This window comes from Onychostoma macrolepis, chromosome 01 (genome assembly GCF_012432095.1).
Source record: "Onychostoma macrolepis isolate SWU-2019 chromosome 01, ASM1243209v1, whole genome shotgun sequence".
Taxonomy (NCBI): Eukaryota; Metazoa; Chordata; class Actinopteri; order Cypriniformes; family Cyprinidae; genus Onychostoma; species Onychostoma macrolepis.
Window position 1 is genome coordinate 33,400,918 of NC_081155.1, and position 12,768 is coordinate 33,413,685.

General features: G+C 34.9%; 1 protein-coding gene across 3 annotated transcripts in view; it reads left to right on the top strand.

The window, feature by feature from the left end:
* Positions 1-12,456, top strand: part of ptprdb (protein tyrosine phosphatase receptor type Db) — a 69,702-nt gene extending 57,246 nt beyond the window's left edge. For 2 of the 3 annotated variants that reach the window (XM_058773264.1, XM_058773273.1), the window contains 10 exons: positions 1,845-1,868; positions 2,463-2,582; positions 3,967-4,121; positions 5,019-5,304; positions 5,604-5,782; positions 5,914-6,040; positions 6,448-6,573; positions 7,112-7,266; positions 7,610-7,745; positions 8,812-12,456. In XM_058773264.1, coding sequence (XP_058629247.1) covers positions 1,845-1,868; positions 2,463-2,582; positions 3,967-4,121; positions 5,019-5,304; positions 5,604-5,782; positions 5,914-6,040; positions 6,448-6,573; positions 7,112-7,266; positions 7,610-7,745; positions 8,812-8,880 — 1,377 coding nt within the window. In that variant the 3' untranslated portion in view covers positions 8,881-12,456. The remainder of the gene's footprint in view (positions 1-1,844; positions 1,869-2,462; positions 2,583-3,966; positions 4,122-5,018; positions 5,305-5,603; positions 5,783-5,913; positions 6,041-6,447; positions 6,574-7,111; positions 7,267-7,609; positions 7,746-8,811) is intronic. The other variant, XM_058773281.1, reaches the window with a different exon arrangement.
* Positions 12,457-12,768: the final 312 nt, after the last annotated feature.

Sequence of the window (12,768 nt, forward strand, 5' to 3'; positions counted from 1 at the left end):
GCACTAAAACAGTCCAATACTTTATAGTCAATCACATTTTTCTATTGAAATAAGGAAGATTTCTGTGCCACCCCAGACTGGTTGCTGGCCCCTCCCTGGCCACCCCTATGAAAACATCCTGGCTCCGCCACTGCTTCTAACATGTTTGGTTGGTAAAATAAATGTTGTAAATTCAAATCAGAGCGTCTTCCGTGTCTGGAATGGATGTATTCTTGAGTCCGTAAGGTAACAATAATATAATAAGATAACCTTGTTTGAAATGGGTTTGGCTAAAAGAAAATTTTGGTTTTGTCTATACTACTAGGTACTTCTACTATATTGACTGGGTTAAATAGAATTGCATTACTAAAAAGAGACTAAAATGCAATTTTCATTGACAAACTAGACTAAATGTCATCAGTTTTCGGCGACTAAAACTAGACAAAAATAGTCATGGATAATTCTGACTAAAATAAGACTAAAATGCTCAGACTTTTAGTTGACTGAAACTTGACTAGACTAAAAAGAGTATGAACATGACTAAAACTAATAAAAACTAAAAGCTTCACACAAAGACTAGACTAAAACTAAAATTAAAACAGGCCGCCAAAAACAACACTAACTACCAGTGTGAGTGAAGTCAGTGGAGCTCACATGATCTGTCTTCTGTAAAGTACAATAGTTGAGTGTAGATTTTTCAGCCCGGACCTGACGGGGCCCGACTTTTTTACGCCCCTAGGGCCAGGCTTCGAGTCAATTTTCACATCATAGTTCAGACGCGGGCCGGGCCTTGGGTCTGTTTTAGGCTTCTCCTTATTTTTATATTTTAGACATCTATCAATTAGTGATGGAAAAAAAATTTGCCGCGCTCGTGGAAACAACACAAAACCGTGCTACCACGACTGTCAAGACGGGTTTAGTGTCCAGCAGCAGCAGCATGCATTCATGCAGTTCTGCGTTCAAATTCACGCAATAGTCTAAAGCTTGCTGCAAAGCCCTAGCAAAAGTAATTACTATGAATGTTTCAGGGGGAAATAGTAATGAGATATTTGAATTATTTACTAATAAACTAGTGTTTTCTGAGTCCATGTTGCAAGGATGAAGTTGCCGACCCTGACTCGCCATCTCCTCATTAGACACGCCTGATAAGCTGTCAGATACGGGCTGGGCTAGGGCCTCAGCGTCTCGGGCCAGGGCCGCGCTAGGGCCTAAATTTGAGGCCCGTGCAGGGCTCTATTACTGAGTGATTTCACTGTTCCTGATCACACACAGGATATAATAAAACAAATTCAAAACCATGTCAGAAATTGTTGGCATTCTGAGAATTTTTGATTTGTGCTCTTCTAATTGTTCGTCTATATATATATATATATATATATATATATATATATATATATATATATATATATATATATATATATATATATATTGTCTATACAATAATTATATGCACTATTGAAGTGTAACTACAAACGTTTTGCAAGAACAGCATGAACAATTGATTCCTTGTCAAAATCTTATTTTTGTCTGCAATATATCTTTTTAAATCAGATTTTCAAAAGCTATGGGCATTTATGCAGCCCACCAAAAATGTTAGATGAAATAAAATTTGTTACATTAAAATTTCAAACAGTGTTTGCATCAGGATGCTTAAAATACTGTTTAGGTAGGCAACTCACTGGATTTTGAAACAGAACTACTGAGATCTTACAACACTTAATCAAACTCATAAAAACACACACATACTAACCATACTAACTTTTTGATGAAACACAGCATTGATATTTTCCGTATTTCTCAGTGAGTCTATTGTGTGGTGTTACGGAGCAGAGTAAGTCTTATGCTGTTTGTCTATTACTCTCCAGATGCCTTCGTATTTCTTCTCAAAGGCAAGACGTCTCACTTGGCTAATTAGACCACTGTCACTTTTCACTTGAATGGTTGATATTCCGTGTCTCACCTCTTTCCTCCTTGTTAACTCTGCCTCATCCCTTTTTTACACCCACTCTCTCTTCTTCTGATCTGTTTCTTCTCGCTTCCTCTTTCCCTCACTGACTTCTGAGACACATTTCGCCAAAGTGTATCTTGAATTTTTGGCTGGTTATCACACTCTCACTGCATGCTGAAATGTACTCTCCAAGGGTGTGTCTCAGTCTATTCCCTAGTTCTCTTTGGTGGGAAATAGCAAAAATAGGTTAAAAGGCATTCTGCTGATTTCTAGGGAGTGAACTGTTCAGTGCACTGGAATGCACAGACAATGAGGCAACCCACTCCCTTGGTAGTGTAAATACTAGCGAACTAGGGAGCAGACTGATACATAGCCATGTGAGTACTGTTGCTGATGGAAAGCAGCCAGGCTGAAGAGCAGCTGACTGTCAGTGATGATCTCAGCTGGTTCTTCAGCTCTCCTCTAATGTCTCCTTTGACATTGAGACGTATGCAACAGTGAGAGGTTTACTAAGTGTCTGCTGAACTGTGTGCAGAATAAATGCGATCAGTACTGGCCCAGCAGAGGCACAGAGACGTACGGATTGATGCAAGTCAATTTACTGGACACGGTGGAGCTCGCAACCTACTGCGTCAGGACTTTTGCTCTTTTTAAGGTAATGAAGCAGCAGTGATCAGCACATAAACACCCTGTACAAACACTTTTTTACTTTCCCAAAGGTAACCTATCGCAGGGTCGACCCGTAGGTTTTTAGAACCTTGACAATTTCATGAAATAGGCCTCACTGGTGTGAACATTGTCATAACATAAAACACAACATTTTTAACATTTGTGACCCTGGACCACAAAACCAGTCTTAAGTCGCTGGGGTATATTTGTAACAATAGCCAACAATACATTGTATGGGTCAAAATTATCCATTTTTCTTTTATGCCAAAAATCATTAGTATATCAAGTAAAGATCATGTTCCATGAAGATATTTTGTAAATTTCTTATCGTAAATGTATCAAAATTTTATTTTTGATTAGTAATATGCATAGCTAAGAACTTAATTTGGACAACTTTAAAGGCGTTTTTCTCAATATTTTGAGTTTTCTTTTTTTTATTTCAGTAAAATTGTTCTGCTGTGTGACAGATTATTAAAAGTACATTCTATTAACTATAAGTAACATTGGAATTACATGTTCACTAACTCTTATTAAAATATTAGTATACTTAAGACTAGAAGGTTAAGCATAAGTGTCACGATCACTGGGAGCGAGGAGACGCAGGAGATTTACAAATCAAACAGTCTTTAATGGAAACGAACAAACTCAATCCAACACTGGACCTAAGGAAGACATAGGGAAAAACAGGGCTTAAGAACTGGGAGAAAACTAGATAATTAATAACACACAGCTGAAACTAAATGAACTATAACGAACTATAATGAGGACAGGAAAAACCAAATATGGGCATGGAGGGAGAAAACTAGGGCAAGGAGCACATGGCACAAAGACAAACACATAACCATGACAATAGGTTTATGGTTAGTAGAATAAGTTGACATGTACTTGCAAAGTTACTTATATATATAAATGTATAAATTATTGAAATACAACATATACAGTATATAACTACAACATATATTGAAAATAAACATAAATATAATAACTTAAACTTAAAGAGCAGATATTTGCAGAAAGTTTTGCAGATGAAATGTTCACTCTGACATCTTCATCTCCTTGGCAATGTCTGGTTTTCTTGAGAAAATCATGCAAATCATGCTGTATTTTGATATTTGCTGCTTTTATTTATGGTGTTGTTGCTGTAGTTGTCAACAGTTTAAATTATTTGTCATGTGTTTCTTATTAAGAATTCATTCTGTGCATTTGTTTTTTTTTTTGTTGTTGTGTTTTTTTTTTTTTTTGTCCCTGTTATTGTGCTTTGTGTGTTAAATATTGAGTACGCACTGAATACACATTTGATGGGAAATATGTTGAATAAAATAATATTGCTGGCCGGATGAGAAGCATTCTCTGACGTCTTCTATGTGCAGAGTGGAAGTGGCGAGAAAAGGGAGGTTCGTCAGTTCCAGTTTACAGCATGGCCAGATCAGGGGGTACCTGAACACCCCACTCCCTTCCTGGCCTTCCTCAGACGGGTCAAAGCCTGCAACCCCCCAGACGCTGGACCCATTGTGGTCCACTGCAGGTAACCAGTACAGAATTGAGCGAACATATTTATATCCAGTCAGACATGACAAGGAAAGATTCTCAGAAACTTGTTAAGGTTCTTTCTATACCAATGAATTGTGCTCTTACTCTATAGAGAGTATTGAATCATTGGCCTAAATTGCGTTGATTATATAAAATTGGTGTTATATCACACAGAATTGAGTTGCAGCTCAATTGTTTGTCTCTGTCGATGCGCTCAATGCTTTTTGTGGAGTCTGAGTGTTTTTGTGTTGGTTTTATTTTGCTTAGACACAACAAAGCAACATTGCTACAGTATATACATGCAAGGTTTTTACAAATTAACTGACACAGGGAAAATAAATTACATAAAACGATATATGAGAAATAAAAGACATTAAATGCTCCCCAAAAATCTTTCCTGTGGTTCTCATCTATTGCTTAACTTCCACGCAAACACTTGCTTGCAACATAACTAAAAATTTGAAGAATGTTCTCTTTTTCAAATTTTAGCTGATTTTAGTATAAATTTCAGTACAGGTAATTTGAGTTCTTTCTATTAAATAAAGTTTTTACTATTTCATCTTTTTCATTAACAAAACAAACAAAATCCCAGCATTTATAACAGTAGAGGTACAATGCATGGAGAAAAGAAGAAAGAGAGAGGAAAAAAAAAATAATAATAATCAAATAATGATTGTAAAATATAATTAATAATTCAATTAAATAAAAATGTATATAATTTAAATATATATATATTTGTCTATATCTGTCTAATGAATTTATTCTATGAAACTATTCAGTGAGAGAAAATTGCAAAATCATTTTCACACATCAGTAATTTTTATACAACCATTATGCTGGAATATATGCTAATTGGAGTGCTTGTGACAAGCATGTTCTCTCTCTCTCTCAGTGCTGGTGTGGGCCGAACGGGCTGCTTCGTTGTGATTGATGCCATGTTGGAGCGTGTGAAGCAGGAGAAGACAATAGATATTTATGGTCACGTGACTCTGATGCGATCTCAGCGAAACTACATGGTGCAGACAGAGGAGCAGTACGTCTTTATTTATGATGCACTGCTGGAGGCTGTTTCCTGCGGCAACACAGAGGTTCCAGCACGGAATCTTTACGCCTACATCCAGAGACTGTCACAGACGGAACCGCCGGAGCACATCAGCGGAATGGAGCAGGAATTTAAAGTCAGTGCTTCCCACAAATATAACATATATTTGTTACTTTTTAGTAACAAATTAACTGAAACTTTAACAGTTAAAACAAAACAAAAAAATTTAAAACAACTTAAAATTTTTTATTTTTTTTAAAGGAACAGACCACAACACTGCTACAGCTTTTTCATTAGTTCCGTTTGTCTTATGAATAATATATAAAATACTGTATTGTTTCCTGTTGGTGGCAGTTGTATGTTGCTTTGTAATGTGCCTGTTCATAAAATGTAAATGTTGTTTACTCATTTCTTTTTTCTGTATCCCTTTTTCAGCGGTTAGCTAATGCCAAAGCGCATAACTCCCGATTCATCAGTGCCAGCCTTCCGTGCAATAAGTTCAAAAACCGATTGGTCAATATCATGCCATATGAGACCACACGTGTGTGTCTGCAGCCAATCAGAGGAGTGGAGGGCTCAGACTATGTCAATGGCAGTTTTATAGATGGCTACAGGTACATTGCAATCTCTCTTTTTTATATTTATTAGTAAAAATTATCTACAAAACAAGCACACATCAACATTTGCAAGAAAGCTGGTGAAATTCTCAGTTATTGAAGTTTTCATCTCCTTCTCTTCACTCTAGGCAACAGAGGGCGTATATTGGGACTCAGGGGCCGCTGGCTGAAACAGTTGAAGATTACTGGCGAATGCTTTGGGAACATAATTCTACTATAGTAGTGATGCTTACTAAACTCAGAGAAATGGGAAGGGTTAGTTCACATACACACATACACGTCAGTGGGGTTTATTGTGATTGGTTGCTAATCAGTGTTATTTTAGTGTTTATGTACTTTTTAATAAATATTCTTAATTAGCTTTTATGTTTATATTTTCAGATTTTAGTTTAATTTGTAGTCATTTTGTTATCTGATTTTGTCTTTTTTTTTGTTCTTTTTAATTAAGACTATTTGAGTTTAATTTATTTTTATTTCTATTTATGATTTAGTTTTACTTTTAACTGAGATCAATGTTTAGTGCTTCAACTTTAACTTCAAGTTAAGTTTGCAAGGCAACATTTTCACTTTTTCTTCTGATATTTAGACTGAATTTCAGCTGCATTTAACTTTTGAATAATGATAGTAACACTGATGAATGTGTGAACTTTTTTCTAATGCAGGAGAAATGTCATCAGTACTGGCCATCTGACAGGTCAGCACGCTATCAGTACTTTGTGGTGGATCCCATGGCGGAGTACAACATGCCTCAGTATATACTCCGAGAGTTTAAAGTCACAGATGCAAGGGTATGTCAAGCACTCGTTAAAACCTTTAAGCTTTCCATGCTCATAGAAAACTTGGAATATACAGTCTTTTTTTTTTTCATTCTGGAAACTTATATTGTGAGTATACATTTTCCTACTGTAATGTAATATCCAAATATTCCACAAATTTATTCAAATATTTTTAATTTTTAATTTTATTTTTAAAGTAATTTTTATGTATAACTTGCATTAGTTCTGTTAAATACTTTGAGTCGATTCTTTTGATTGATTCAGTCAAAACGATTGGTTTTTATTATGTATTAGCACAGGGATTTTTACAGACCAGAGACCCTCAGCATAAAAAAGCTAGGTTTTCTCGATTACACTTTATGAAGCTTTCATTCAGAACATTAAGTAATGCTACTACATTATATAATGCTTGAAACTCATTAGCTGGCAAATTAGAAATTATTTATTAGTTAGAACTATCATGAAAATTTAATACAATTCCATGGTTTATATAACCTCTGGTTGAAATGCTGCCACTCTCTGTCTCTCACGACATCTCTCTTGTTCCTAGGACGGTCAATCCAGAACAGTCCGGCAGTTTCAGTTCACGGACTGGCCAGAGCAGGGCGTGCCAAAATCTGGTGAAGGCTTCATTGATTTTATTGGTCAAGTGCACAAAACAAAAGAGCAGTTTGGTCAGGATGGGCCGATCACAGTACATTGCAGGTGAGGAGAATAATTGCTAAGGAATTTAGGATGGATTTTATCCTTTTTTTTTCCTGTTATGTGTGTAGTGACACAAAATAAAGTCAGGGTTTATTTTGCAATAATGACTGGTTGACTCTTTTATTGCATGGTTACCTACCAAATAAATGAAAAGGAAATTAAATATAATAGAGTAATTTTGACTCAAACCTATACATGCTTACAGTTCAGCGTCATCATTGGACAAAATGTCATGATTCAAACTGCCAATCAGAGTCAAGTCTTACAAAGAGCTGTAAAATAAAATGAATGAATTCACATTATTGTATTTAATGTATTACCCGATGTCAAATTTTCTGTGCAGTGCTGGCGTTGGGAGGACAGGTGTATTTATCACTCTAAGTATAGTATTGGAGAGGATGCGTTATGAAGGAGTGGTCGACATCTTCCAGACCGTCAAAATGTTGCGCACTCAAAGACCAGCCATGGTGCAGACGGAGGTAAACTTGCACACTGCAACTCACATAATGCAGTATTCATGTCTTTCCATCTAGGACTGTGCAATCAATCACATCGCGATTCATCTGCGATTTTGAACGCGATATTGCATAGCTTGTCAGTGGATCTGTGTAGTAAATGCCGCTCCATCTGAGAGCATGTGATGGCGATTTAATGCCAAGTACGGAACCGGCTTTACTGACGAGATGCGCGTGACAATCGTATGCGATTAATTGCACTACTCATAATTCCATAATTCCTTTAGACTAGTACAAGTTAACAATTTTCAAACGACTTCACATAATTTTGTTGAATGTTAAAATACTTTTTCATTTCGTAACTAAACATGCAAAGCCATTTGTAGGTTGATTCGCCATGAAAGCATAAAAAGTGTCTCTAAAAAGTAACTCTGGCTCGTGTTTCTCGTTATTGTGACATTTATATCTCAATTTATTTCATACAACTGTGGCTTCATTACAAATTGTTGTGACTTTCTCAGTTTTTTTTATTACATTATATCTCATTATTATTTTATTTCTTACAGTTGACTTTCTCATTATTTCTCCCACTTTGCTGCTCATAATTGCGTCTGATCCCTACAATTCTGACTTTATATCTCATGTTTTTCATGTGAATTTATAACACACAATTTCAACTGTTACTCATAATTCTGACTGTATTTCTTATAATTGTGTGTTATTACTTGTTATTGCTACTTTATATCTCACAACTGCAACTTTCTCACAATTGTGGCTTTATATTCATAACTGACATTATTTCTTCCAGTTATGGTAATTCTGTTTATTGTTATTACTTTATAGCTCATAATTGCATCTATTTCAAACAACTGTGACTTTATATTTCATAATTACAACATTATTTCTTATAATTATGACTTTATTTCTTTCAAATGTTTCAAAAACATCTCACAGTTGTCACTTAAAATTGTGACTATTTCTCATAATTGTCTTCTAATACATTCAGTTTTCAATAGTGTACTAATCAGCAGTCTGAGATTCGGCTCAAATGATGATTTTGTGTGTGTGTGTGTGTTTGCGCCCTCCACAGGAGCAGTACCAGTTCTGCTATCGCGCAGCGCTGGAATACCTGGGCAGTTTTGATCACTATGCAACATAAAACCTTCCCCTGGACCAAGGGCCACGTCATTACACACCGAGACCTGCGTCTGATCAATCTGACAGCCTCTTTCTGTTGCCCACAGCTCAAGAGTCTGTTTGATCTCCCCCGACAGCACACAATTTAATAGCCAGACAGGGAGGGAAGCTGGGATACAGAATTGTCACAACAAGTTGTAGCTCCAATCATATAGCTGGAAGTTGTCAAGTCATATTTGAGGTGGAGTAAAACTCTGGCAACCGGCCAGCAGATCCAATGAAATCGCAGGAATCCAACAATGTGCTGTCTGGACCGATTCAACAGACCAAAAACGAGGGAGGAAACAACAATCAAGCAGTTTGATGGTATTTTTTTTACTTATCATAATTTGTTTCAACACCAGACCCCCCCCATAAATAAATAAATGCAGTTTATTGAAGGATGCAGTCCGGGTTTAGAGTTTGTTCCACTGTTTTTGTCACCAGTTGTATAGTGGATCCACCAACTCACTAAAGTGAAAATACAAAATGAAATTCAACGACACCCTAAGTATTGGTGCTTATGCCAGTATCCTGTTTGTTTATCTGTAGCACACACACATAGATATATACGTACATATCTATCACAGATTTAAGACAAGGAAAAATAACAAGCTAAAAATGGAGATTTGTCTCAAAAACTGTGCAATATTGAACGTGAACCGCACCTTCAAGTTTGAAACCACTCAAGTATTAGAGATATTCTCACTGTAATTATATTGTCTCATTAATCCTATATGATATAAAGTATAAAACGAAATGTTATTATGCATATTAGCACATTATATATAAAAATTGTCAATGTATTGAGTGATATTTATACTATGTGAGTGAGGTACTTGTCAGTGCACATAAGTTAGGAAAAGTACTGATTGCAGTAATATTTAAAAAGGATTTTTTTTTTCACTAAACTTACCAAAACAACTATTTACATGCTTTCAATCAGGATTGGAAGATCAAATGTTGAACTCTAAACATGAGGTGACACGTTTAAGACAGTAACACAATGGATCATCTGACACTGGTAGTGCCTTATCATAGTCACATGTTTAAAGTGGTTCGCTATTAAAGTTAAATGGATATGAACCTGCTTTTATGTAAAAAACAAACAAATGATAATGCTTAATAAAACCTGAAGTAAATACAGTTACATCCTCCAGAGTGAATTTTAATGTATAATATATTTCACACCAAGACCAGTTTTAAGTACCAGGGTGGTTTATTCATTCAAGTGAACTACTGCCAAGATGAGTAGACAATTATATTACTGAAAGCCAATTTGTGTCCATTTTTGAGAGGACACACATTTATTGTATCTATACTGGGCCAAGAGAACTGCATATTCCATTACATATATAATAGCGATTATATTATAAATGATTTGTATTTGAAATTATAACGGAGTATAGAACAGGAAATAGTTTTCTCACTTTCAGTCCATACCGCTGCAGGAAACGTGCATTTCTAAATGTTAATGTCTGCATTCTTGTTTATCAGCGTTATGGTAGTATCAATGACGTTAGTGTGTAAGAACATTTTTCATGCTGGTGAGGACGCATTCGAAAGGGGGAGCTAGCTGAACTAAATTACATTTTAAAAGACTTTTCACTATAAGTTTGATGTCCAGATTTTGATTCATAAAACATTGCATGAAAAATGAGATCTACAACTTTGGGAACAAACTCGCACATAGAAATGGCCCAATTGTGTCTATATCAATATCATGGACCGTAACAGTCGTATGGTTACGGTTATGGTTTTGGATATGACTGCACTCTTGTTCTATGCACTAACCCTTACTATTTCTTCAACACAGAATGTTATTTGTATTGAATGAGATGAATTTCAGTGTTGCTCACAGCGTGTGCATGTTAAGAGAAACACAAGTTTTGGTTCCAAAGCTTAAGACAATATGTGCATATTGTTATTGTTGAAAACTTTAGATGACAGGGTGGTTTAATATGAGTGGTTTTCCTTCTAGTCCAGTGGTAACAGTCATCATTCAGTAATTCCAAGAGAGTCCGGTCACTGCGAACTTCAGCTCATTTTACGTTCGGTGTAAGGAAATGTTTTCCTTTCTTTGCAGCATCTTTGTCTGTGTGTACTTTTTTTTTTTTTAAACCAGAGTTGAGTCAGTTTTGTATTTGAAATCTAACATGCAAATCTTCCATGATCTACCTTCTCCATATTGTTACACTTTACAACCAAGTTTCAGGGTTTTTCAAATTTCAACTTTCGTTGAAACTAGCTATGCTTATATTTTCAAGAGAATATCAATTAGCGTTTGTTTGATGGGAAATTCTATGCTAATCTGTCAGTGTTTTGAGGAAAAAATAAAAAATAAAAAAATCATCTATTTTCCAGTGCATGACAGTCCCCATTTGTACAGATGCGAAGGCACCATCAGATTTTGATGAATCATGACATTGTTTCATGTGAAAAATAAACTAGCACAATCTATATCATGTAATCTGACCAAATATGCATTGTATCACCATTTTCATATTGTCGAACGTTGTAAGTGGATTTACAATTTCACCCATCAATTAATGTGAAACACAAAAGGGAAATCTTTTACCTCTGATTTTGTAGTAAATGTAAATATTTCAGAGGATGTTTTCTTTTTTTAATTTTCCTACTTTATGTTGTAAGGACAGATGTGTGAGAATACAATTGTATTGGAAAAGTTTTATTTGTTACAAATAAAATGGTAAGAATAGTCCAACGAGTCATTATTTATCCATTCTTCATGATCAGTGATTGGTTTTTCAAGAAAACTCAAATATTTGGATCATCTTTGTTACACAAATGAAGGCTTTAAATGAGCAATATTATCAAAACTTGCTGAAAGAAAAAAGAAAAAAAAACTTCTACAGGCCTTCTGATTGATAGCTTATACTTTTAGTATTATTTTTATCATTGTTGTAATTGCTTTTGTTGTCAAATCTTTACTGATTTTTATAAAGTAAATGCAAGAGTAAATTTGACAGTATTAGTAATATTTCAAGATGAACACTTACTGGACTGAAGCAACTTAGATGTAGTTGAAAAAACAAAATCATGTTAAAATGTATCAAATATGACGCACAAGATTTGAAGTAATAACTATTTGTACATCTCTCATTCATTATTGTATTGCATTGCATTACAGGTTTTTCCCCACAATAAAAAAAAAGAGCTTTTGAGTTTAAAAAAAAGCATTTAAATATCATCTTACTAAGGCATATTATTGGGAAATATTGCATAACAACTGATATTTCTATGCATTTTATGTAAGTAGTCTGCTATACTGTTATATAATCCCGTTGATCTACTATCAGAATTTCATCTTATTTTTGGCCATCAGCCGAAAAACCAGTTGTTAGCGCCCCCTAGCGCCCAGTTTAACAATGAGTATACTTGACAATATAAACCAACGCTGATATTAAAGTGTATTAGATGCATTTCAGCATTATAGCCATTGGTTCCCCCATTATTTATTTATTTAGTTTTATATATAAATACACTGTAAAAAGTAAAAGTTGACTTAACTTAAAAAAATTGAGGAAACCAGTTGCCTTAAAATTATTAAGTACATAAAAAAAAAAAAAAAAGTTAAGTTGAACTTGACAATTCAATTAACTTATTTTTTAAATTATCATGTACTTAAAAAATTTAAGGCAACGGGTTTCCTCAATTTTTTTAAGTTACGTCAACTTATCATTTTTTCCAGTGTAGTTTAGATAAACGGGTGTATTTTACTTTAACAATGTCTGGAGTGCTGGTAAGATTTTATATTAATTCCAGGCACTTTTATAAGGGCCTTACAGAAGCTGAGAAACACATTCACCTAATGAAGCCTAATGCACAAAAACAAAACCACTTTAGAATT